This window comes from Aphelocoma coerulescens, chromosome 26, assembly GCF_041296385.1.
Source record: "Aphelocoma coerulescens isolate FSJ_1873_10779 chromosome 26, UR_Acoe_1.0, whole genome shotgun sequence".
NCBI lineage: Eukaryota > Metazoa > Chordata > Aves > Passeriformes > Corvidae > Aphelocoma > Aphelocoma coerulescens.
The window spans coordinates 6,696,947-6,723,043 of NC_091039.1; the positions used below are offsets into that span (position 1 = coordinate 6,696,947).

Below are 26,097 nucleotides of genomic sequence, written 5' to 3' on the forward strand. Positions count from 1 at the left end.
CGTGTTGGTTAATGGGACTTGCAGCTGTTTCTCAAAGGACCCTTCAAGGGGTTTATGATACTCACCATTCCCTGACCTTGTTTAGGTTCATTCCTCATGGAAAAGAGGAGGGGAAAAAGAAGGGGAAGGGGCTGAAGGGGAGGGCACAGAGGGGGCAGTGCTGGGGCCATGCTGGGGGTTGGGTTCAGACTGGGAACACTGGCAGGGCAAGGGCCAAAGCTGGCCAGAGGCAAGGAGGACTGTGGGGAGAGCAGCATCTGGCATGAACATCGAGAACCAGCCTCTCCTGTTACCTCCCTGCATTCTGCCTCCCTCATGGAACGAGGAAAACCTGACTTTTTCCTTTCCCCTCACCCAGTCTGCGATCCCCCTCCCAAAATCACCAACGGGCAGCACTCTGGCATGGGGGTTAAGCAGTTCCCCTATGGCTCTGAAGTCAAGTACAGCTGTTCAGAGGGGCTGTCCCTCATCGGGGACGAATCCATCCACTGCACCTCCGAGGATGGGGAGAGCCTGACATGGAGCAGACCCGCCCCAGAGTGCAGGGGTGAGTGGTTAGTCCTGTGTGGGGTCGGGGTATGGGGTCAGGCCCTGGCACAGTGCTAGCACTCAGCTCAATGGGTTAAAGCCAGCAGGGCTGCCAGGAGATGCTGCTTCCTCCATAGGAGGGGGAACGATCCATTTGGAAGTGACAGACTCTGGTTCTCCCAGCTGGAGGCCATCAGGGGGTTGGGAGGAGCAGCTCTGCCCGGGTCCCCACTGTCCCTGGGGCAGCGCAGCAGCCAGACCCCACTCCCAGCTCTGCTCTGTCCCGCAGTGGTTCGGTGCCCCAGGCCCGTGGTGGAGAGGGGAAGGATGACCCCGCAGAGGTTCACCTTTCCCTACGGGCTGCTCCTGCACTTCTCCTGTGACCAAGGCTTCAGGCTGCGCGGCGCTGCCCAGAGCCGCTGCGGGGCCGACGGCACCTGGGACCCTCCTGTGCCCACCTGCCAGCCAGGTGAGTGAGCGTTTTCTCCTCCATCTCCTCCCATTCCTTGATTTTTTAATGTGCATTTCCCTTTCAGTTCAGTGTCCCAAACCCCCACGGCAGGAGGATGCAGGGATTCACTAACCAGCTGTGGTATGGGGTGAATGAAACCGTGTCCTTCACCTGCAAACGTGGTGGGCATTTCGGGGTGCTCCCAAAATCTCCCTGCTCAGCCTGTGCCCCCTGGGGCAGAGCAGAGGGCTTGGGGTGCAGCACTGCCTGGCTCTGTCTGTCCTTGAGGCTCCCTGAGTCCTTCCCCTCTTTGCAGAAGAAACAACCTTCCCAAGTCTGATGGTTTCCAGGTAATAGTTGAGTTTTTATCGACAGCTGTGTGTAAAGGAGGCTCTAAGACAGGTCAGGAGTTCCTGGACTTTCTCTTCCCTTCTTGCCAAATGTCCACCCCCATCGTGGGGGTGCCTGAGCTGAGATGCTGCCAGAAAACAGCAAATCCAGAACAAATTCACAGCACCTTTCAGGGGCTGCTCTGACCTCACCCTCTTGAAGAGAAGTATTTTTGCTTAGCATTTGATTTCACAGCTCCACAGATTTAAGCTCCTCTGCACCTGCTCAGCCTTCCCAAACCTCCCAGGTTTTTTCTTCCCCCCTGGCTGAGCTGCCTTCTAATGTGGGTTTTCCTTTCAGCTGTGTGTCCACAACCACGAATTCCCTATGGAAGGCTGAAAAGCCCTTTGGGTGGCAGAAAGTGGTACCAGACCAACGAGACTGTCACTTTTGAGTGCCTTCACGGGTACCAGTTTTCAGACAATGGAATGATGCCTTTGGGAGACACTGGGACTGCCACGTGCTTGCCTGATGGCAGCTGGATACCGCTGCCCAAGTGTGTGAGTACCACAGAATTACGGAATGGTTTGGGTTCGGGGGGACCTTAAAGATCATCCAGTTCCACCCCTGCCATGGTTCAACCTTTCCAGTGCTCAGAGCCCCGGGTTGCTGAGCCTGCCTGAGCCCCTGGTGGATGCTGCCTGATTTCTAACATGAAAACTGCTCAAACTTCTCAAAAGCTTTTAATTTCTGGTCCTAAGGAGGATGCAGCCCCTGTTGGGACAGGGCAGCCATGGAGCTGAGGGGTGGGTGGCTCTCCCTCTGCTCCAGTCCATTCTTACAGGCTTTTCTGGGGTTTGTTCTCCTGTTTAACAGATCAAAGAAGGTGATGCTGATCTGTGTCAAGAGATTCACTACATGAAATCGACCTTTGAATGTGGCATGTCTGTAGAAGAAGTGAAAACTCTGATGGAAATACAGAAACTGTTCCTGGAGATTAAAAAACTAGAGCTGGAACTAAAAAACTGAAACAAAACTGGACCCCTGTAACCCTCATGTTTCCTTCGGTGAACTCACAGCTTGTGCAGTCACAGCATCTCTAAGAAGGCTCTGGGTGATTTTATGGTTTATGTTTGCATGCCTGGAGCCAGAAAAATAATCACCAGTGCATGGGAGGCTGTGCTAGATGCCAGAGCACAGAGTGGGTTTTGCTCTAACCTGCAAGCTTGATTTCCTCTTTAACTAATAAATTGTTTCACATTTCATATTAGGAGACATAGAAAGAGATTAAATTTAGCTTTTTAAAGTCACTGCCTTAACTGTGGTAAGCTGAGACTAATGGGAGCGGAGCCCAGAGAAGCTGAGTCCAGAGGTTGGCTCTGAAGGTGCTTCTGCTGGGGTTTGTGTACATTTGCACCCTGCTGGAAACAGCGGTGCAGTAAGTGTTTTATCTCCTGGTTTCCTGCTCATCCAGCTCCTGATTTCTGTTTGTCTGGCTAAGGGCAGTGCATGGGAGGTGCATTTGTAAAGGCTGCTGTTACCCCATCCCTGGATTTAAAACAGGGCACAGGTTCCTGGCCTTGCCAAACATCCGAGTTGGTCTCATCCTCCACATCCCTATTTCTGGTGAGCAAATGCAGAGAATAGGTGTTGGAATTCAACCAGTTGTAAGTGCAGAGTATCAGGCAGCAAATCCCTGTTCCTCAATAAATGCTGATCAGATCCTGTGGCTCTGCTGCAGTGCTTATTCCCGGGGATTTATCCAGGGGGGAATTGTGATCTGTCATGTTGGCTGTAAACTGGGCAGATTTCCAGCATGATGCAGCGCTGGTTCTGGGGGAAAGCTGAGGCCTGGCAGCTGGGTGAGTCCTGGGGTGCTTGGGGAGCTGCATCAGCCCAGGCTGGGTGGGAGAAGGAGGAGCCTTCACCTCCTGCACGAGCATCACTGCCAGATGTGTGCTTTTAGAAGTTACTGAAATCGTTTTACTTGGTACCAGAGCCGAAACAACAGCCAGGGAAGAGGTGGTGTCTCTAATTTGGCACAGAAAGGTGCTTGGGGATGCATCCTGTCCTTCTCCACCCCCAGCTGAGGAGCTCTGCCATGAGAGGAGATCCCTGCTCTCCAGGGCTCTCTGACCACCAGACAAGCAGGGCTGCACCCTCTCAGTGCGACACCTCAGTCCCCTCTACCCTGAGCTTACCTGGGACTGCAGACAGGGGTTTTTTCTCCCTGTGCAAGGCTTGGCACCCACAAGTGTGGGTAAAAGCTGGGTGTTGCATCCCGGATGTATCTGAGGGTGTTTGAGCAGCCCTGGCTGATGTCACACGGGACTTGTCACAGGGTTAATCAGGACACAGATATGCTGCTCACACCCGTTCCTCATTACTAATGAGTCAGGCAATAAACAAAAGGGAAAATGCTTTTCTTTGCTTCACTGACTCTGCTGATCTGTGGTGGAATACCTGCCAGCAAATAACCGAGGAGGTGTTTTCCTACCCTGGACACAGCCTGGGGCGGGAACGGAGTCCTTCCTCCTCTGGGAACAGAGTTTTGGAAAAACTGTGCTGGTCAGTGCTCACTGCCAGCCTCAGGACAAATAAAAGGCTTGAGCCTGATGGGGCAGGAGGACCAGCAGGCTCTCCCCGAGCCTGTGAGTGACAGTTGTCCCCACCCCGGCTGCTCTCCGTGCTCCTGACGGAGATTTCAGCTCCTTGTGTGTTCTGGGAAGGTTTCCACGCTCCAGAGGCTTGGTGGAGCCTGCTGCAGAGCATCTCCTCCCAGCTCTGCACTCAGCCCTTGGCGGCAGCGGTGCTCAGCAGAGGAGCACAGGAACTGCTGCAATGAGGGCTGGAGCACCAGCATGGGGGGGACACCCCGACCCCCCGACCTGTGGGGCTGCCTCTGGTCACCCTCTGCTGCTCCTGGCCGTGCTGGGGCTCCTCAGCATTCCTGTGGCTCGTGGTGAGTACGGGGCCATGGGAAGGACCAGAGACACCTGCCTGGATCCCACCTGGCTGCTCAGGGGCTGGGTGATGCCACCCCCAAGCCTGGGGACCAACCCATGGCTCGGTGCTGTCAGATCCAGCCCTGGCTGGGGCTTTTCCCACAGGGGACACCTGGGCCATCCCAACCACCCTCCTGGGGTGGGGAAGGGGCCAGGGGAGGGGGTCCTCACCTGAGGAGGTGTTCTCCCGCCACAGGTGACTGTGGGCCCCCTCCTGCCATGACCCACTCCAGGCCGTCCAGCGATGAGCACCCCAGCAGCTTCCCGGTGGGGTCCAGGGTGACGTTCACCTGCGCGGAGGGCGCCCGCAAGATCCCGGGGCTGCCGGACACCACGGAATGCCTGCCCGGCAACCTCTGGTCCAGGCTGCTGGACCCCTGCGGCCGTAAATACCCTCCTTTCTCTGAAACACAGCCCCGGGTCGACAGCCCTGTCCCAAGGGACAAACCCCAAACCCGCTGTCCTGTGCCGCTGCCCCTCGGAGCCGCTGGTGGCCGCGGGGGCTGGGAGAGGGGTCAGTCGGGGGGTGGAGCTGGGGTCCTGTGCCCCCCCAGCCTGTGCATGTGCTCCCCATGTCCTACTAACCCCTTCCCCGGGCTCCTAATGCTGCTCCATCCCCACTTTGGTGCCTGCAGCAGTTTGGCAGCCTGGTAAGGAACCCGAATTAACCTGCCATGAGCACCAGGAGCTTTCCAGAAGCATTCCCGTGATCCCAGGGTGTGTTTGGCACGCTCCTGGTGGGCAGCTCTTTCAGGCTGGCTTTCTGGGCCGCCAGGGAGCTGCGCTGCCCCGACCAGGCTGAGGTTTGCTGCCCTGTCCAAGGAGGATGAGAGGAGGAATTTCTTCCCTGTTGGGACCAACGTGAGCTACGTCTGCCGGCCCGGCTACGAGAACACCTCGGAGAGCTCCCCCTCCAGCACTTGCCTCGAGAACCTGGCGTGGTCAGAAGCTGCTGAGCTGTGCAGGAGTGAGTATTTCTGCTCCACCCCATGCCCCAAAAAAGCAGCCTTGGCTGCTCCCAACCTGCATCCCAAAATGCAGCCTGGTTGTCATCATCCCAGCAGCCCCATTAACACAAAGCTGGGTGGATATTCCTTGTCATCCCTATTCAAGACTGAACAGCAGAACTATCAGTGATGTTCTTTCTTTATTTTTCTGCTGGCATAAACAGATGTGGTTTGATTTTCATGTTAGGGAATGTTTGGTTGGACTCGATGAGCTTACAGGTCTTTTCCAACCTTTTTACAATCCTAAAGGTGTTTTCACTGGGACATGGCACACGCAGGGGACAAATCCCAATCTGCTATTCTAGCACTGAACTTCAAAATGAGGGCAAAGCATCCTCTTGGTGACCCCCATGGAATATTAAGACTGGTGATGTGACAGGAGTATTTTTTCACAGTCAAGCACCTTCTTCCTAATCCACTGAGATGGAAACGCCTCTGTGAGCGTGGAGCCTTTTGGGATCCCCACCTTCCCCTGCAGCTGAGTCTCGCTCCTGCCAGCCTGGCTGTGATGCCCATGGAGTAAAATGCTGTGGAACCTTTGGGAATAACCCTCTAAGCCTGTGTCTGACGTCTCATTCAGCCTTCTTTGTGTCCCCCAGGGAGGTCCTGCAGCGCCCCAGGAGCGCTGCCCGGGGGGAGGATGGGGCCCCTCACGGACCTGCAGCTGGGAGCACGGGTGGATGTGTTCTGTGAGGATGGGTGAGTGCTGGGGCACTGCCACGGCGGGCGGGGCTGGGACACGGCTGCAGAGGGGCACACAGCTGCAGGGAGGGGACCAGGGTCAGGATTCACCTTTTCCTTCAAGTGCCACCCAGAGGAGCTTTAAGTGTCCGTTCCCAGCAGGACCAGCTGGTTGCACTCTCAGCTGATAACTCTAGACTTCAACCCAAGTTATTTAAAATATTTCAGCGTAAGATAGTTGAGATGTATCGAATAAAAAGAGTTACATGGGGATTTTTAAAAGCCAGTTAAGTTCAGCTGGAAAAGTGCAGTGAAGCACAGTTTCCATCAGTCAGGAGCTGACTCATGGCTGCTGCCTGCTTTCAATCAGGGCCCAAATGCAGTGGACTGAGCTGAAATGTCAAGCTCTTGCTACTCCAGCCAGTGTTCCTCCCTCCCAAGCAGGATGCACCTGGCATCATCTGGCTTGTGCTGCCCAGCCCCAGATACAGCAGAGGGGTTTGTTCTCTCCCTTGGGATGTAATTGGAGAAAACGACAGCGTGTCCCACCCTTCTGGGGTTGAGAGAAACTTCGGAAATCCACAGCAGGGTGGAGGGGTGATGTTGCTCATGTAATTTAGATCAGATAATTTCCATCATGTCCAGATGCTGAGGGCTTTAGCACAGGAGGGTAATTCAGAGATGGGGAAGGTGTCAGAACAAGATCCACGAGCTTCCAGCAAGCCAGTGCAGAAACCACTTTAATTAGATGTGGATCGATCCCTGTTGCCCCTCAGTGGTCCCTGCTGTACCTGAAGGATGTATCTGAATCCCAGAATCCCAGACTGGTTTGGGTTGGAAGAGGCTTTAAAGCTCATCCAGTGCCATCCCCTGCCATGAGCAGGGACACCTTCCACTAGCCCAGCTGGCTCCAAGCCCTGTCCAACCTGGCCTTGGAGACTTCCAGGGATGGGAAGTCCACAGGATCTCTGGGGAAAGCATCTTATCAGCTGAGACAGTGCCCCCACAATGTGCAGGTGCTTGATTTTCTGGCAAAACTTCAGGAAAACAGCTGCACCTGACACCCCAAAGCAGGTGTTGGGCAGGAGGTGGCACTGGGGGACACTGGGGACCCTGCCCTGCCCCACCAGCACCGAGGGGTTTGGCAGATCCAGGTCAGTGACCCCAGCGAGCAGCAGCCAGGGCTGAGCCCCAGCCTTTGGAGGTGCTGTGTGCGCTCTGCAGGGAGCTGCGCCCTCGTCACCCCATCCCAGGGGTGGCAGCGGCGTGGGAAAGGCCCTGGATGGCGGCAGAATGAATCAATCCCAGCACTGCTGTGCTGGGAAACCGGCAGGGACGGAGTCTCTGATTCAGCAAATCCGTGTGGGAATCCACACCTCGGCTCGGCGCTGTCTGGCATTCCCGGAGAGCTCTGCCAGCCCCAGCTTCTCCCATTCCTGCCGTGGAAAGTGCCGAGTCAGAGCAGAGAATCGCCTAAAATAGATTACCACGGATCCTGGAAGGAGTTCTGCTGGTAACCGGCAGCGTCAGCATCACCGCTGGCTTTACACTCCCGATCCCACTCATGCTGGGGGTGGTGGGAAATATTCGCAGATTTTCGATAGTTACACTGAATTTTTCCTGGTGTATTTTAGGTACAAATTAGTTGGGAATAATTTCATCCGGTGCCAGCTGAAAGGAAATGATGTTGAATGGAGCGAACTTCCAACTTGTGAATGTGAGATTCATCTTTAATTGTGAGATTAAACCTTTTTACTTCACTCCAGCTGACCCTGCATCCCAATGACCAGCCCAAACCTCTCTTTGGATTGTTTCTGCTGATACTCTGTGGCTGATCTGCCTCTAACACTGCAACTGAGAAATGCCCATTCTGCTGCTGACACAGTTTCAGCAATTTTGTTCCCACAAAATCAACATTTTTGTCATGACTGAAGGCGATGGGGTGAGATTTCCAGGAATGCTGAGCCAGGGCATGGCAAGCTGCTGTTTATTTGTTGGGGCCGTGTTGTGGGAGGGAGAAAGGTGTGAGAAGAGAAACACTTCAGGGACAAACAAGAGAGAATTGGGACAGGCAGCAGTGCTTTACCCATCTAGTGCTGGTTACCCACCTTCACTGTCCAAAGTTTATCTCCAGGAACGTTAGCTAGACTCAAACATTTTGTATTTTTATTAAAACCAAAGCTTTTAGCACACATACATTGTCCCTCTCTCTTGCAGTGATTACCTGCCCTCCACCTCCTCCAATCAGCCACGGGAGACACGACAGGGAAGGCATTGAAATTTTTGCTTTGAACTCCACGGTGACCTACAGCTGTGACCCCAACTTCCAGCGGGTCGGGAACGGGAGCATCCGTTGTACGAGCAGGGACAAAAGCAGCGGAGCCTGGAGCGGAGCCGCGCCCGAGTGCAAAGGTGGTTTCACCTGAGTTCAGTGTTTGATGTTATTTATTATTATTCATTATTTATTGAATATTGAGTATTGAATATTGAGTATTAAATACTGAATATTGCATATTGAATATTGAATATTGCATATTGAATATCGAATATCGAACATTGAATATTTAATATTTAATAGTTATTAGTTAATAGTTAATATTCACTATTTAATATTGAATATTTAATATTTAATATTGAATACTGAATACTGAATATTTAATATTTATATTTGTATTTAATATTTAATATTTAATGTTTAATGTTTAATGTTTAATATTTATATTTAATATTGAGTATTTAATATTTGATATTTGATATTTGATATTTCGATGTTTGATATTGGATTTGTAGATTTGTAGATCTGTAAATTTGTCTATTTAATATTTAATATTGAGTATTCAATATTTAATAGTTATATATTTACTATTTATATATTTAATATTTATTATTAGCTCAGTATTTAGGATGAATCAGCTTAAAATACTGTGGTTATGAGGTGCGGGAGGTGTCAAATGTCAGTCGTAAGGAAATGTTAAAGAGGGAAAAGGCAGTGCTGGAGCAAGGACGGAGAGGTCTCTGCAAGGAAGGCGGAGTGCCCCGAGCAATGCTCACTCTTTGTCCCCCAGAGAAAAGCTCAGCTGTCCGACTCGGAGCACAAGACATGGAGAGGGCAGTTCCTCCCAAAAGTGAGTTGAAATGATTTGACATCGAATCAAGTCCCATTTATTTTTCTCCTCTACCACATTTCTATGAAAGGCCACCTGAGGAAGGTCACCCCGTGAATTTCATTTCCTCAGGTCCACAGGGAAATGGAATCCAGCCCTCTAAGAAAACTCCCACGTGGGAGATGAAGCTCAGCCTCTACCAAAAGGTGCTCCAAAATACCATTTCCTTCTCCCAGTCTTCTTCTTTCTTCAGGAAACCAGGTCAGTCCTGGAGGGATGATGACAGCAGTGGCACTTCCTGCTTACTCCCAGCCCTAAACCCTAGAGTTTTCTTTTTTTCCCCCCATATTTCTGTTCAGTGAGCAGGAACTGGGCTGCCTCAGAGTTCAGATTTGTTCTACCTTTGTACAAATCCCCAAAATCCTATTCTGGGACCAGCAAAGGATTCAGGTGTCCTCCAAAGTACATGGGGATCCTCCCCCAACCCGGCTGCTTTCAAAACTTGAAATGGTCCAAAGCTGCATCATTTCATGGAAGTGAGTGGGGTTTTTGTCATGTTCTGTTCTCCCTAAGTTTTCTCTGTATAATTTATATTTTTTGCTGGTTGGGCATCTGGTTCACAACTCAGCTTTGGCTGCACTGACCTCCCATTCTAAAAAAGCTTTGCTTCATCTGAAATACATTTTAATTTATCAATTACTTCCTTGCCCTCACGTTATTACAGCTTTTTTTTTTTTTTTTTTTTTTTTTAACTCAGTTTTTGGGCCTTTTGAAAAGCAAGAGATAACTTTGTACCACGTAGCCCTGAGAGTGCCAGGGCTCCTGTCCTTGCTCTGAGGTGCTGATGCCAACCTTGTTCCACACAGGGAGGTCGTGGGCGGCCAGGAGGAGCTGGACACGGTGGAAGTGCTGCTCCTCCAGATTCCCCACCCGCTGCAAAGGATAATTCCATCCCCAGAAAGGGTGAGTGTTGGCTCTGTGGGACGTGCTGGGAGCTGTAATTGTGCCATTGTAAGCAGGGCAGACACAACAACTGCTGGAGGGTCTCCATGTGCAGCTGGGGGATGGTGAGAAGTGTTTCTCTGGTGTCAGGGTCAAGCTGAGTTTGCCCATCCCTGGATTTTGTCTCTTGGGTCAAAGTCAGAAAATCTTCAGCTGTTCCTGGTCTGTTCCATGTTGAAACTCTGCTGAGGGGGCTCGGACGGTACGGACGGAGACGAGAGATCTCTATAAGCAGATCTTGGGGCACGCTGTTTATTGCAAAGGGCGTGGGTACAGGGGCACTGCTTAGAGCTGCCAGCTGCAGCTCCAAGCAGGCCCAAGGTGTAAGAGAGAGAGAGAGTGAGAGCAAGAGAGCTAAGAGCTAAAGGCTAAGAGCTAAGAGCAAGAGCAGGAGCAAGAGCAAGAGAGCTAAGAGAGCCAAGAGAGCGAGGTCCTTGTTACAATACAATAAATCCTCTTCTGTAGTGAATATTCTAATTCTCACTAGCCAATCTAATACAAGGTACAAATCCTATAGCATTTACATACAGCCTATAAGGGTTATTACATTACCATAGAGTGTTACATTTTAACTTCTAAAAACTGCTCTTTGGACCCCTTCTGCTGAGCTAGTAGGGTCTGCTCTGACCCTTGGACCTGTCTGCAAGCAGAGGGTATTGTCCAGTCAAGAGGGGATTATCTTCAGTTGGCCACACCATTGTTTTTCAGTTGTTCAGTAACTAAGACTTTATATCCCAAAGGTGGCTTTCATTCGATGTCGCTTATAGTTTTCATATTCCCAAAATCTTTTGTTAGGCAATCATATTTATAAGGCTTTCCTGTTTCATCTTCCCCAACATTCCAAAAGTGCCCCATGCAATGGTGACACTTATTAGGACTCTTACACTTTGCTCTGAGATAAAGGATGACCTCAGTCAGGTCTGTCCCACATATAAAATGTAACTTTTTAATGGCGATGTTTTAGCATTCCAAGAAATCGATTGGAAGTTACTCCTGCAAGCATTGGCTGATTTCCATACTTGCTCCTCCCATTGTGTTTTTCTTACAGCAATTGCCTTCCAGCACCCTGACTCCAGCTATGATTCCTGCTCATCCCACCAGAGTTTCAGAGGCTGCGTTGCCCCAGAAACCCCCAGACCTCCGGCAGAGGTTCCTCAGGATCCCGGCTATGTCACACCCAGCCTGATGCTGTGTTTCCAGGGCTGCAGGTTTCTGCTCACTGGCAACGCCACAACAAACCCTAAACACAGCCCCATTCTCCCTGTGGAGCTGAGCTGCTCCCGTAACTTCCCAGGAATTCCAGCCGTGGATCCAGCTGCCGGTGGGGCTGAAAAGCAAAGCATGGATTTCCCTGTCCTGCAGAGTTATGAGCTGACTTCTTTTAGGAAAACGTGGTACTCTGGTTATTAAATGGTTTGATCTTTGTATCCTGAGTGGTTTAAGCCCTTCCTTTAGGAAAAGCTTCTTGTGTCAGCCCAAAGTTCCTTGCAGTTTTGGTTTCTACCACAGGAAGATAAAGCCACATGTGGGCCGGGCATCCCTAATCTCGTAACGTAAAGGAGCCACTTCTGCTTTCCAGAGGGAGGGAGGCAGCTCAGTCATGCTGTGAGCACATCAAGCACGCTCAGACACGGAAATACAGCTCCTAAATATCCTCCCCAGTGTTGCCACCCTGCAACAGAGGGACGGGAAATGTCATGCTCATTCCTTTGGCTGCCTACCCCAATTTTGTCCTTAAGGACCTAAAAACTCCCAAAGCCTTTCTGGGTTTTTATTTATATTTAGTGATAAATGGTAGTTGTTTAAAAAGGACAGTGTGTAAATTCAGCTCCCTGCTGTTCCCTTGTCATATTTTATTCTCTTTTTCAGGAAGGAATCAGCTTTTAGGTGCATCCTGGCAATGTTCAGGTTCGATGTTCAGTCAGTTCTTTATCAGCACTCTGAACATTTATTTTCTAAATGCCATCCAGGGCAAGTTAAACTCAGTTATTAAAAAAAAAAAAAAAAAAAAAAAAAAAGAAGTAGTAAAGGAGGAAATCAAATCCATGCAGGAATGTGTGGGAATGTGTTTCTGGGAAGTGGTCTGGAAAAGGAAGCTGGAATTACACCTCCCTTAATCCCATTCAGCCACCCTGAGCCTGAGCCCTGCAGCCCCTGAGCTGTGGCTCAGCCCATGCAGACCCAGGGGTCAGTCCCAGAGGGTTTTGGGAGCTGAGGCTGAGTTTCTGTGGGAGGCCTGGAGCAGCTCCAGAGCTGTTCTTGCTGCCAGGTTTTGCCGGACACCTCCCGCTGCCCCAGCCCTGCACCAGCTCGGGTCAGGCTGCTCCCTGTGCGTGTGCTTCTGCCACCAGCAGCTGCTTGGCCTGATTCCTGCCGTGCAGGGAGGGATGTCCGGGCCAGATAAAGCAAGTGGCCCTCGCTGGCTGGGCAGGCACGGAGCTGCTATCGTGGGGCTCAGCTGCTGCGTGGGAGGAGCCGGTGCTCCCCCGGTTCCTGGGGCAAAAAGGGGCCGCAAATGTGGGTGCAGAGGGGCAGGGCTGAGCCTGGTGGTCAGGCAGGTGGTACAGACGTCTCCCGTTTCCTCCTCAAGCAGGAAAACAGCCCGGCTCAAGGGTTCAGCCTGTTAGCAAGAGGATTTTACTGAGCTGAAGCTGCAGCTCTTGGTTCTGTGAGCGGAGCCACTCCCTGCGGGGGCTCGGCATCACGCGAAGCCTTTGCCAGAGACTTTTCAGCATCTCCTGCCCCGTGCCAAGGTCACTGCCCTGAGCTAATACAGGAGAATTCCCCAGAATTTAAGGTGTGGTTATTTCCCTGTTAACAGATTTCTTCAGCGTTACGCAGCCCCCCTCCCCGTTCAGGCCAGTGACTGTAAAAACGCAGCCAAGGTGTCTCCACGTAGTTTGTCATGGTGCTTACAAGGAAGTATTTTAAAGGAATACGTTATCCAAGGTGCTGGATTCCTCCCTTAGGAAAACATCTCTGCGTCTCATTGCAAATGCCTTTGTTACATCTGCTGGGGATTAAATTGTACTGGAAAGGAAAATAAATTGGAAATTAAAAAAAAAAAAAAAAGAGTAAAAGAGGTAAGTTTGAGCTTTTCAGCGGAAACATCACTGTTTTCTGGATAACAAAGGGAAGCAGGAAGGTGCAGGTCGGCTGCTGCTGGCTGCCCTTTCCTCGGGGTGGCAGGACCCATTCCCCTTCCTGCCGTTTTTGCTTTGGGTCTTTTGTTGTCCTTTGGCACTTGACAGCTTTGGAAGGAGGGGGGTCTTCACCTTTAGAAGGTGCAGAGTAACGCTGAGAGGCAGCTGCTGAGGCAGCGGCTTCCCGGAGAGCCGCTCTTTGGGTGCCAGGCGTGACTGGTGGAGGGGGCACCGCGGCCACCGCGTTTTCCACACCCAGTCCCACTCCCCCCCTCACACACGGCTTTCGTCAGAGATTTCCCGGAGCTGAGCTGGCCGGGAGGGGCGGGCGGGGGCTCCGGCCGCGGAGCTCGGACCAGCCCCGCGGGAGTGGCTCCGCTGCCCGGGCAGTGCCGGGGGGCCGCGATGGGCTCCGGCCGCCGCTGCTCGCTCCTGCTGCTGCTGCTGCTGCTGCTGCTGCCCGCGGCCTGGGGTGAGCCCCTGCGGAGGGGTGGGGTGTGCGGGGAGCCCGGCTCGCCGGGGGTGGGTGTTCCCTGGGTGCGGGAGCGCTCTCCGCGTCCGCGGGCGTGCGCTCGGGTGTGCGAGTGGGTGAGAGTGTGTGATCCTTGTGAGTGTGTGTGATCCTTGTGTGTGTGATCCTTGTGAGTGTGTGTGATCCTTGTGAGTGTGTGCGAGTGTGTGATCCTTGTGAGTGTGTGTGATCCTTGTGAGTGTGTGTGATCCTTGTGAGTGTGTGCGAGTGTGTGATCCTTGTGAGTGTGTGTGATCCTTGTGAGTGTGTGAGTGTGTGATCCTTGTGAGTGTGTGTGATCCTTGTGAGTGTGTGAGAGTGTGTGATCCTTGTGAGTGTGTGTGATCCTTGTGAGTGTGTGCTCCGTGTGTTATCCATGGGAGCGTGTGTGCTCTGTGTGTGCTCTGTGTGTGCTCTGTGTGTGCTCCGTGTGTGATCCTTGTGAGTGTGTGTGATCCTTGTGAGTGCGTGCGAGTGTGTGATCCTTGTGAATGTGTGTGATCCTTGTGAATGTGTGTGATCCTTGTGAGTGTGTGCTCCGTGTGTGATCCTTGTGAGTGTGTGCTCCGTGTGTTATCCATGGGAGTGTGTGTGCTCTGTGTGTTATCCGTGTGTGTGTGTTCCGTGTGCTGTTCATGTGAATGTGTGTTATCCTTGTGTGTGTGTGTTCCGTGTGTTATCCACAGGAGTGTGTGTTATCCTTATGAGTGCGTGCTCCGTGTGTTATCCGTATGTGTGTGCTCCGTGTGTGATCCATGGGAGTGTGTGCTCCGTGTGTTATCCATGTGCGTATGTGTGACCCTTGTGTGTGTGCTCCATGTGCTTCCTGTGCTCCACGTGTGTTTTCTGTGTGCTCCGTGTGTGCCCCATAGCCACATCCGTGTGTGCTCTGTGCGGGTTTGTGCGCTCTGTCCCCACGTACCTCGAGTCTGTGTGCCCCTGTCGCTGTCCCTGGGTGTGCTCCGTGTGCCCCCTGTTCCCACAGGCTCTGCGTGTGTCCAGCCCGGGCTACAGAAGCCCCGCTAAATCCTCGTTTATTTTCCCACAGGGGACTGCGGGCCGCTGCCAAGTATCAGCCACGCCGAGCCCCGAGGGGACACCAAACACCAGGAAAGCTTCAGTGTGGGCTCCACGGTGACCTACAGCTGTGTCCCGGGTTACACCAAGCTCCCCTTTCTCTCCGACACCATCCGGTGCCTGCCAAATTCCCAGTGGTCCAGCCTGCTGGAGTTCTGTGGCCGTGAGCGTTTCCCTTTCTCTGACACAAGGAGGGTGCAGGCTGCTTGTGAAAACATCCACGGCTTTGGCAATCGCTGCCTCAGGGGTTTCCTCATCTGCAGCGACACAGGATGAAGTGGTTTGGCCACTTCTCTCGCTGCCCTTTTTTCCTACATGCCACCGAGGCTGTTGGAGCCCCGTGCTGGCACTTGTGTGTTAATAAATATAGAGGAACGGCTTGGGAAGCACATGGAAAAGGGGAAGGACTGCAGGGGCAAAGCACTGAGTGACCAAAGGGCTAAACAAGGGTGGAGGTTTGGCTTTGGGGACTTGGAAACTTCTACAGTGAGAATTGGCTGCACTTTCCCTCCTCAGAGAATTCCCTGGTGGAAGTGGCCAGGGAGGAGGGCACTGTTTGGGGCACCCACGTTCTTAGTGAGGCTCGTGCGTTATTGCTCGGATTTATGTTCATAGTTGAAAGCTAAATCTTGTTCTTTTTGCTCTGTAACCCGACGTTTCTGTTGTCTCTGTGGCTGCCAGGCAGCTGTCCCCGACCGCCGTCCGTGCCATTTGCTGGGATATCACCACAAGATCAAAGGCAGAACTTCTACGCCGTTAATACCACGGTGAGGTACATCTGTCGCCTGGGCTATGAAAACACCACAGACCAACCCCCCACCAGCACCTGTCTGGACAACTTAACGTGGACAAAAGTTCCTGAGCTGTGTCAGAGTGAGTGTCTCCGTGTCATTTCACCTTCTCCAGCACTCTGTTCCGAGTGCCACATCTGTATTTTAAAATTGTTCTTTTCTAATGCCATTTAACATGAAATGCCATTAACCACCAATGGTTTGGCATTGCCATACTGCCATGGAAATTAAGTCTGTGGGGTTTTTCCCAGCCTCACAGTGTCCTAAGGATAATCTTTCTCTTTTTTAGAGAAATCTTGTGGTATTCCAGCCAATCCAGAACATGGCCAAATTATTGCAGATGATCAGCTGCTGGGTGCAAGAGCCAAGGTGGTTTGTGACCGTGGGTGAGTGTGAAGCTGCTGCCCACTGCATCCCAGTTGCGTGGCCAGAGTCACTGGGGTGTGAATTGGGACGTGGGGCTCTGCCCATACCGAGTCCTCAGCACCCCTTGTGGCACATTCTTGGCTGGTGACAACAAGCTGATTTTGGGATGTGTCCTTTGCCACTGCAGGTACAGATTAGAAGGAGCATCACCTTTCATCAGGTGCCTCCTACAGGGAAACAAAGCTGCCTGGAGTCCTCTTCCAGCTTGTCAGGGTAAGTGAAGTTGCCCAGTGCTTGACTGGAAATACCAAATATTCCAACCCAGAAATGCCTGTTTTTTGGTTTACTTCACTAAGTGAAGTCAGGTCAGCATCCCCACAAGGAGAGAGCTGCTGTCACAAAGCAGGGACTTCCTGGGAGCATCACTGCTGCCTTCTGCCTGTGAAAGCCTGACAGAAGCAGCGTCCCCTCAGGCTGCTGAGAAGAGCATCCCAGGGGTCACCTCCTGAACTCTTTTCTCTTCCTCCCACAGCTCTTTCCTGTCCCCCTCCTCCAGCCATCCCCCACGGGCAGCACAGTGGTAACAGCTCGGAGGAGTTTGTGTTCGGCTCCGTCACAACCTACACGTGTGAGCCGGGGCTGGAGCTCGTGGGACAGGACACCCTGCGCTGCACCACGGAGAACGGGACCCACGGCACCTGGAGTGGGGCCCCTCCCGAGTGCCGGGGTGAGCACTCATCCCTCTCCTCACAACCATCCCAGTCCCCAGCAGTTTTTCTTGCACAAGCAGGCATGGTTTTACATTTTCCCTTCAAGAGGAACAGGCAGAAATGTAATTAATCGTGTGTGAAATGTAGCAGTGACTGCAAAGCTGGTGGAGTGAACTTAGAAGGGATTTATATCTCGTGTCCAGAAACACCCAGGCAATAAAGCCAAGTGGAGCAGCAGAATCCCCTCTGTCCATAAGGCCTGGAGTGTCACAAGAGGTCCCTGTCCCTGCCCATGTGATCTTGGCTCCTCACCGAAGATTATGTACATTATGTGAAAATTGGGCACCACATAAAACAGCATTTTGAGTGCTTTTCCTTTGTCTCTCTCTAGTTAAAACCACAGCAGAGACAAACCAAACCAAACCTTTGGAAGAGAACCCTTACTGGCTGGGTAAGAGCTCCATTTCTTAAAAGTCCTGTTAATTGCTGTAATTGCACCACATTTTGGGCTTCATATTTTTAACACCCATTTCATTGTTTCCCTCCCCAGCAAGCATCCTCATTCCAAGTTGCATCGGTAAGTAGCTTAAAACTGAAAGTACATTTTCCTACCCCAAAGCTGTTTGCTATTAAATACCTGGAGTCAATAGCTGATTTCACTCTCCCTTTCCCTTCTTTGCTAGTTCCCCCAGTAGTCCTTGGAATTCTAGCTGGGATCATCCTGAGACGGAAAGAGAGTGAGAAGCAGTAAGCGACACTAAGCTGCCCCTCGTAAATCATAACCTTCCCTAGGGATAAGTGGCTATTTCCTTTCAAGCCCTACACCTTCATTATATTTGCATGGTTAGCACTATCTTTTCGTGTTGCTAAGTTTATTTTTTTTCTACAAATTTTCTCCTCTCTGTCTCTTCAGCTCTTATGATGTGAGTTTACAAAAGCACGAGACGAAGGGAAGGGATGCAGTGATGCGCCCGGAGGTAACGCATGAGAAGAAGCAGCCCAAGCCCTGGAATTACTATTTTTGGTAGGTTTGCTTGTTCACCTGCCCAAAACCTTGTGCCAGACTTCTGGCGACAGCCAGGGGTCTCACTGGTGCTGAGTACAGCCGTGCAGAACATCTCTGAGCAGGTTTTGACTTTCAAACACCACGATGAACATCCCGCTGTCCAAAGGGCGCCGGCTGCCTCACAGGAGGGTTCGGGCTTTGCTGGCTGCTCTCTGGGTGGATTTCCCCTGTATCTCTCATCCACAGCCACACAGGGAATTGCCACGTGTGTCCCAGCTGTGAGGAGCAGCTCCACAGTGACCTGTCCCCTCTCTCGGAGCCCGCGCGCCGCGGCTGCACCGCCTGCCAGGACTGGCTGAGCTCCCAGCCCCAAAAACCCCGCACCTACTCGGTCCCCAGCATTGGGGACGGGGACAGACCAAGCGCAGCAGGCACCAGGTACAGCATCAACAGGTGCTTGCTCCTGCTCCCCTGGCACGGGCCCATGGAAAGCAAAACAAGGGGAAAGGGGGAGAAATCATCTTTGTGTGGAGAGGGCAAGTTTGGCAGGTGGAATTCATGTGGTTGCTGTTTTAGAGGCAGCAAGTATTTGATATTTAGAAAGCAGTGGCTCTGTCGGGCAGTAGGTGTTTTTGGAAAGCCACACACTCAGGTTGTCCTCTCTCTCTCTCTCTCTCTCTCTCTGCATTCAGCTCTCCTGCCAAAGCTGTGGATGTGCTGAGGGGAGATGGCACAGGAGAAGCTGCTCCACGGCGGAGTGAGGCAGAGCAGCTCATGGACCACAAAAGGTCAGTCTTCCACCTAAAAATACCCAGATGCCATGGTTGGCCTGGACAAAAATCACTTCAGAACGGAGTAGAACTGTGCTTATTGGAGAATCCTGGAATGGTTTGGGTTGGAAGGGACCTTAAAGCTCATCTCCTTCCCACCTCCTCCCATGGGCAGGGACACCTTCCACTATCCCAGGTTGCTCCAAGCCCCAGAAACATGGCCTGGAAGGCACATCCATGCTCTCAGTGCACATCCTCAATGGTTCTTCTCCACAGTGACCACATCTGTCCCATCTGTGAGAGCTGGCTCCGTGCCCACACTGGCCAGGATGGCAGCAGTGCTGTGACACCGGGGGAGTGGCGGGACAAGGGGTGAGTGTGGCCAGTGCAGGCAGCTCCTGTCCAGCTCCTCTCAGCAGCAGCACTGCAGTGTGTGCCCAGTGCCCTCAAAACTGAGAGTTCACCACGTAACTTAAAATAGAAATAGGTGGCAGTGTGTGAATGTTGGTGGCACTTGCTCCCAGCCCTGTGCCAGGGCAGAAGTGTGGGGCCTGCTCTAGCAGAGAGATGTGAAACCGGGTGAGGTTTATTCAGATGGTGCTTGTGGGCTTTCCTTGGGTGTCTCTGAAGCAGCCTGTGCCCCTCAGCTGTGCTCACCTGGCTCGGCCTTGTGTTCTTTGGAGCTCTGGTTTTGGTTAAGCAGCAAAGAGCCCAAGTGAGACCCTACAGCAGGAGCCTCTTTTCACCCACTGCCCAGTGCTTTTCCCACCTGTGGGTATGGTTCATTTACCTGTGGCAAGGTCAGGTTTCGGGCCAGAGCAGTGATGAGGTGAGCAAGGTAAGCCTGTTGGCTCAGTTTATTTATTTATCTGCTGACATTTGCCCATGAGAGACCAGTGCTCTCTCAGGCTCACAAAGCTTCCTTAACAGAGTCACCACTGACAGAGGCAAATTCATAGGAAAAACCAGATAAACATGGTTTGATGTGCATCTGCTTGCTTTGGCTTTAAGAAGTGTGAACTCCTTGTTGCTGTGTTTGTTTGGGGTTTTTTTTCATTTATTCTTGTAAGTGCCTGGCTGTGGGCCCCAATCCTGGGGGAGCAGTTCCAGATCTGCATTCTTGAATCACTGCTTATTTGAGTTAAAAAAGTGAAATTGTGAAGGAAATCAGCTTTTGTGGGTGCTGGAGCCTGTGCAGGGTGCTTTGGAGAGGGGCAGGTTCTGTCACGATCCCGTTGGGACTCACCCTCACCTCTCTCCCCACAGCCCGTGGGGCACCGTCTGCCCTCCCTGCACGGACCAGCAGCTCCTGTCGCTTGTCCACGGGGACACTTCCAGCAGCCCCGTGTGTCCCCTGGCCGGGGAGGGGACCCTGGTCCACCTGGTCCCTCTGCACAGCCCCGGCTGCCACGTCTGCCCCGTGTGCGCGGTGCCCACCCACGCTCACCTGTGCCAGCCCCAGCGCCTGGCACCCGACGGTAGGAGCTGCACGGGGCACCCCAAACACCCCGGGGTCTCTGGGGAGGGGGCCGGGGCTCCACAAACCCTCCCCAGGCCGAGAGACTCCCCCTGATGACTGCTTGTTTCCCGTTGCAGGATAAAACCAGCGGCTGAGGAGGGAAGGGGAGTTCTGACACCGATCCCTGGCGCTGTCAGGGGTTCGGTTCTTAGTGCAATAAAGAGACCTGAAGTCAAGGGTCTGACTTCACCTGACTTGGCAAAGAAGAGAAAAATCAAACGTACTTCAAACCCAGCTCTGTGTTGGTTTAATACCTACTTTTTTTGTTTATTTTTTGTATGAACAAAGTATTTTTGCAGCTCTTAAAGCGAGAGTTTAAAAAGTCAGTAAACGTTTCTTTCCACTAGGAAAATAATTTCCTCTTTGCACAATCTTATGTGATTTATTTGTATTTTTAAACTACTTTTTTTAACTGGGGTTCTTTTCCTCGTGTGCAGATAGAAGTACAAGATTTACAGTTATTTCTAGTAAAACTGTTTTGTAAATAAAAGGAACGTAAAATAAGGAATACTGCTATCCTGGCTCTGGGGTTTATTTCATAGTTACTAATCAACCCTTCCCATAGAGTGCTTCCCTTTTGCAGTCTCATTCTTCGGCGGATGTATTCAAGTTCATTAATTACTTCTGCTCAGTTAATTGCTGTTGTTGCACTGGTGTCCCGTGCCTGGCCTTTTCTGAGAATGGTGATGATGAAGGTGGGGCAGCGCTGCTGGATGGGAGCCCGTGTCCACTCTGGAAAGCACCTGGGCATGTGCCAGGGATGGTGTGAGCTCTGCCCAGATAGAACCTTTTCCCTGGGTGGACCCTGAGTGTTCCTGCACTGGTTTTGTATTCTCTGCCTAAAAAACCAGGCTGCAGCTGCAGCGGGGTGTTCAGAGAATTAAACTACGTGTTCCATGCTCAGCTTGTGCTCCCCTTTTGCTTTGCTATGGGGACAAAATATTGATAAAGCAGAAGCTGAAACATTTGCCTTTCTGCTTTATCGGTGTTTGCAGGAGATTGGGTCGGGGTTTTGGTCGTTCTGGAGAAAGAGGGGCAGTGCCACAGGGAAACAAAAGTGCCAAGCCCTTATCAGACTCTGCTGTTGTGTTTGTTATCTACTGGGACACAGAGCATTCCCGTGGGGTTGTGCTGGCGGGTGGGGTCCTGCTGAGAGGAGGGGGAGAGGCAATGGCCACCTGGCTTTTCCGAGCGTGACCAGATTTACAGCGCACAGGCCATTCACGCACCCGGCGTTGCATGTTTTGCTGCACGTGTGGGTGGTGCAGCACCGTGACAGGAGGACAAGGGCTCTTCCAAGGAAGGCTTGGTGACCTCGCACTGAATTCCAAGTTCCAAGTAGGATGAAGAACGGGAAACTTTCCCAAGGCGGACACTCCCCGTGTTCAGAGCGCTGATTACGGTAAGGCGGACACCGCAGGCTGGCTTACGCAGCCCGGGGATAAATTCCTTCCCTGGAACCGGGCGGGTGCGGCAGGAGGGGCCGGGGGGCGGGGGGAAGGAGCCCCGACCCCAGCGCCAGCCGCCCCTGGTTCGCCGCTCCTCGTTCGTCCAGCGGTGCCATTCCCTAATGATATAAAGCGGCAGCGCCGTAGGAACGGCCAGAGCCGGTGTGGGAGCGGCCGCGGCAACCGGCGGAGGAGCCGCTGCGCCCGCTGACCGTCCCGGGGACCCTGCCCGCAGCCCCGGGGGCTCAGCCGAGCCAAAGTCCCCGCTTCCCTCCATAGCCGGAGAAAAAAACGCCTCTTCGTGCAACAGCCGCGAGGGGAATCCGTGGCTGACCCGCCCGTCCCGGAACGAGCCGCGCTCCGCATCCCTGCGCATCCCGCGGAGCCAGCACCGGCCCCGGGAGCGGCTCCGGCCATGGCGCTGCGCTGGCTCTGCGCGCTGCTGCTGGCGCTGCCCGGAGCCGCGGGTGAGCGGGGACGCGGGGGGACAGGGGCTGGACACGGGGGGACTTGGGGATGCGGCTCCGCGGGATGGACCCGCGGGGAAACGGGGATGGGGCAGCGGCAGCGCGGCCCCGCCGTCATCACCCTTCTGCCCGCAGGTGTCTGCTCGCAGCCGCCCAGGATCGTCTTTGCGGAGCCGATCACGCCCCCCGAGCAGTCCTACCCCGAGGGGGCCGTGGTGAAGTACAGGTGCCGCCCGGGCTACGTGAGGAACGGCGACAAGTCCCCCTATGTCACCTGTCTCGCCAACTCCTCCTGGTCGAGGAATTCCGCCTTCTGCACCAGTGCGTTCCGGGACCGGGGAGGGCACATCCCTTGCAGCACCCCAAGCCCCTTCACGGCTCAGAATTGGGTGGGTGGGTCTCTTCCTGTCCCCATCCCCTTCACGCTGCTTTCCCATGGACCAAGACGTTTGTCCCGAGCCCATGGGTTCTCTCTCTGTGTCCTTTCTGGGTAAGCACATAAACCCCAGCTCTTTTCTCACTTGTCCTCAGCTCTGTCTTTGCTGTTACTTGCTTTTCTTTCAGTTCCTCATAAGTTAACGTGGGTCTTGTATCTCTTCTGCAAGTGCTGGCACTTGGCTCTGAGGGCAGTCAGGGACCTGATAATCAGGTCACCAGTTCTGCAACCACACTGAACAGCTGCTGTCACCTGCATCCACTCTGATCCTATAAAACAAAGCCAATGCCGAGCACTCGTCCTTTCAGGAAAGCCCTGCGGGCAACCGCACATCGAGAATGGCAACTTTCGCACCAGGACCGACCTGCTCTTTGGGGCCACCGTGACCTTCACCTGTCACCCTGGGTAGGTGTCACCCCGGGCTGCCGCTGGGTCGAGGCTGGGTGACAGCAGCCAGAGGACGCTCAGAGGCTCTGAGTGCCGGGGGCTGCTCCTTGGCTCTCAGGTGTTCAGATCAGGGACCACGGGGGTCGGGCTGTCCCCCTGATTTGCTGTCAAACCAAACAATTTTCTGGGCCCTTGTGTGGACTTTGCAGGTTGGTTGTTAGCTGCTCTGCAAAGAATTGTGCTCGTTTCCTGTGGCTGCTCATTAATAATTGGGGGTGTGTCAGACGTGGCTCCGAGCATGGACAGCCCCGTTTCCTGCTGTAGGATTGGGGGTGCAGCTCCCTCCTTCATCCCAGTAATAGGAGACCCCATTTTCCATCCCTGGACTGGGAATACAAGTCCCTCCTCCACCCCCAGGGATGAAGGTGTTGACAAAATCATATTTTATAGGAGAGCCAGCTGACTACACCCTATGCTTCATCTCTTCCAGAGAATACAATTAGAAACTCTTCAACTTCCTCAAGCTCCCGAGGGTTTTTCACTTTTTTTCAGAGAGATTGTACCTTTCCTTTCCTCAGGTACCGACTGGTTGGGCTGCCGTTTGCAGAGTGTGTGGTGAGAAATGGGAAAGTTTCTTGGAGTGCTATTCCATCCTGTGAGAGTAAGCAGATCTTAACTGGTTTATGGACATCTCTTCCTCAAAACTAAACTTACATGATGGAAAGGTTCTTTCATTTCTTACTGTTTCCTTCCCCTGCAGTTATTCTCTGCCCACCACCGCCTGCAATTAAGAATGGGCATCTCCTCAGCGAGAATGAAGAGTTTGCCTTTGGCATGGCTGTAAGATACAGCTGCAACGAAGGTTTATCTCTTATTGGAGAAGCCACAATCTTCTGTAACAGTGGTAGGGACTTCCAGGGAGTCTGGAGCGGTCCAGCCCCTGAATGCAAAGGTAAATAAATGTTAAATGTGCTTTCCTGATGGGCTGCCAAATAGGAGAAGGTGGATTTGAGCCTGAAAGGATTCCCAGCAGTGGGCTGCCAGGTTGTGGTCAGAGGCAGGGCTTGGTTTACTAGATTCTTCAGCCCACAGAAAGCTCCCTCTCCCTCTCCCTCTCCCTCTCCCTCTCCCTCTCCCTCTCCCTCTCCCTCTCCCTCTCCCTCTCCCTGCCCATGCCCAAGGCTTCTGCAAATGAGAAATGAAGTGCTCCGAGGTTCTTCATGATGTCTCTGTTCTCTCGCTCCACTGGGGACTTGCCCATGTCAAAGTGACAGTTCTGATCTAGTAGGTGACATCCTGCCCATGGCAGGGGGTTGGAACCAGAAAATCTTCCAACCCAGACCATTCTGTGATTCTCTCAGCAAGCTTCTCGCGTCACATCTCTGGTAATAATGTAATAAATATTCTTATTGTCTTATCTTCACTTCCAGAGGTCAAATGTGAAAATCCAGAAGTGATAAATGGGAAAAAGTCATCTGGCTTCAGATCTAAGTACACGTATGGAGATAAAGTGAGCTTTGAGTGCAATCCTGGCTATTCCATGAAAGGCAGCAGCGTTGTTACCTGTGATGCAAACAGCACCTGGACACCACCTCTGCCAACCTGTGATGAAAGTGAGCACAGACAAATTTATTTCTGTGCTCCAAAGCTGCAGTTCACTGTTGTTAGTCCAGGCCTTTGGGCATCTTCTGTAACCAGCCCTGTGTTTGTCTCCCTTTAGACTGCTGTGGTCCTCCCCCAGAATTCCCTTTTGCCTCCCCAACACCGGCTGTGGGTGAGAGCTTTGCTTGCGGGACGGTGGTGACGTATCGCTGCAACCAGGGCTTCGAGCCAGTGCCTGGAAGTTCCTCTGCTGTCACCTGTCAGAATAACACAGCCTGGTCTGCTGCAAACCCACCATCCTGTACCCGTGAGCATCTCCACTTCATCCTGACCGTGGGAGGGGTCTGGACATGCTTGGGATGTCCCTCTGAAATTTGGGTCGTGTCCATCTCCGGGTTTGAAGTAATTCCCGTGCTGCTTTCTTTTCCTCTAGGACAGCAGTGCTCTGCTCCCAGGGTAGAGCACGGGAATGTGGTTGGAAATGCCAAGACCTTCCCGTTTGAAGGAGTTGTGACATTCACCTGCAACCCTCCGTGAGTGGATCTCTGCTCAGTAGGGACCGGCTCGGGGCGCTGGGACTGGGATCACAGGCAGCACCATCCCTCCTGTGCAATTCTCCAGTGAAACCCTGTATTTTGGGCCTCAGTGTGGCAACACACGTGTGCTGGGTGACAAACAGCACTGAGCTGCTCCAGCCTGGCTCCTATCAGCGCCCTCATTTAGTGGCTTTGCTGTGGCCAGGTCCCATTTCACAGTGGGACAGTTCTGGTTAATCCCTTGCCTGTGTGCAGTGGTGGGGAGCGTGGGGAAAAACCCTGCTGGGTCATCTTCTGCAAAGTACTAAACTTCTTCTCTTTCCTTAGGTACAAATTGAAGCACTCTTCTGCCACATGTGTGGTAGCAGGAGATGGAGTCGATTGGGATCCAGCACCTCCATACTGTAAGAGGGACAATCCCTGCACAGAGTCATTAAACAGCAGCTGGCACTGCTCTGGTGGAGCTGCCTTGCTGGTGGCCTTGGGCTGCTCCTACCTGTGCTTCTTTATCAATCAGCTGTAAAAATCAGCATTTCAATCCTAACTCAGGCTGGGAGGCCTCAGGTGCAATACTCTTGCACAATTCAGGAATCATTCTGACAAAAGAGAAGGAGCAAGGCAAGAGCAGAAATTAGGGGGAAAACCTTCACAAGAGGAAAGCTTTCTGTCTCCAGTACCAGGGAGAGATGAAGATAATCAGATGTGAGAACTGTTCACTCAGTTTGGTATAATGCTGAAATTGGGTGTTATGAAACGTTTCTCCTGGCCTGACTGGGCACCTCAGTGATTTATTCCATGGGGAGATCCTGCAATAAATCCATCTGACTTTTAACCTGCGGAGCTGGGCTGTGCAGGGGTCCCGTTCTGTGTGTTGCTGATGCTTTCCACGTGCATTGGCTCCAGTTTGAGACGCTGCACGTTGTGTAGTTCATGAATTGCTGTGCTGGATGGGTGCAGAGTTTCATGTTTTGTCTCATTTCCTTTCCAGGTGGAGCAAACATGATCATTGTTGGTGAGTAGTGGAGGGCCAAGGGTTGGACTTGATCTTTGTGGGTCCTTCCAACTCGCCATATTCTGACATGCTGGATTCCTGAGCCCCTCCCTTACCCAGCTCCTGCCTGCCTTTGTTATTGTGTCCTGTGTGCTCTGCTTGAAATCGGCTTAAAAGCTGCAGTCTGTGCTCATCTTGGTATTGTTGGTGCTTTAAATCAGGATGTGAA

At 52.5% G+C, this 26,097-nt stretch overlaps 1 protein-coding gene and 1 long non-coding RNA gene across 2 annotated transcripts in view; both read left to right on the forward strand.

The window, feature by feature from the left end:
• The window catches only part of LOC138098782 (uncharacterized), a 59,176-nt gene that overhangs the window by 13,020 nt on the left and 20,059 nt on the right, over nt 1-26,097 (forward strand). Inside the window, 35 exon segments of the mRNA XM_068995582.1 lie at nt 359-547; nt 818-997; nt 1,670-1,869; nt 2,186-2,329; nt 3,117-3,171; nt 4,511-4,699; nt 5,090-5,281; nt 5,921-6,020; nt 7,637-7,719; nt 8,220-8,357; nt 12,930-12,993; nt 13,545-13,723; nt 14,811-15,002; nt 15,521-15,712; nt 15,920-16,016; nt 16,184-16,269; nt 16,529-16,723; nt 17,098-17,157; nt 17,257-17,283; nt 17,390-17,453; nt 17,620-17,730; nt 17,959-18,150; nt 18,405-18,500; nt 18,759-18,854; nt 19,749-19,960; nt 21,677-21,916; nt 22,052-22,237; nt 22,661-22,757; nt 23,318-23,400; nt 23,500-23,691; nt 24,170-24,352; nt 24,460-24,648; nt 24,775-24,874; nt 25,205-25,396; nt 25,866-25,889. Coding sequence (XP_068851683.1) covers nt 359-547; nt 818-997; nt 1,670-1,869; nt 2,186-2,329; nt 3,117-3,171; nt 4,511-4,699; nt 5,090-5,281; nt 5,921-6,020; nt 7,637-7,719; nt 8,220-8,357; nt 12,930-12,993; nt 13,545-13,723; nt 14,811-15,002; nt 15,521-15,712; nt 15,920-16,016; nt 16,184-16,269; nt 16,529-16,723; nt 17,098-17,157; nt 17,257-17,283; nt 17,390-17,453; nt 17,620-17,730; nt 17,959-18,150; nt 18,405-18,500; nt 18,759-18,854; nt 19,749-19,960; nt 21,677-21,916; nt 22,052-22,237; nt 22,661-22,757; nt 23,318-23,400; nt 23,500-23,691; nt 24,170-24,352; nt 24,460-24,648; nt 24,775-24,874; nt 25,205-25,396; nt 25,866-25,889 — 4,819 coding nt within the window.
• LOC138099012 (uncharacterized) lies at nt 9,282-10,042 on the forward strand. The gene is made up of 3 exons (XR_011146671.1): nt 9,282-9,367; nt 9,466-9,642; nt 9,973-10,042. It is a non-coding gene; the product is annotated as an uncharacterized lncRNA (long non-coding RNA).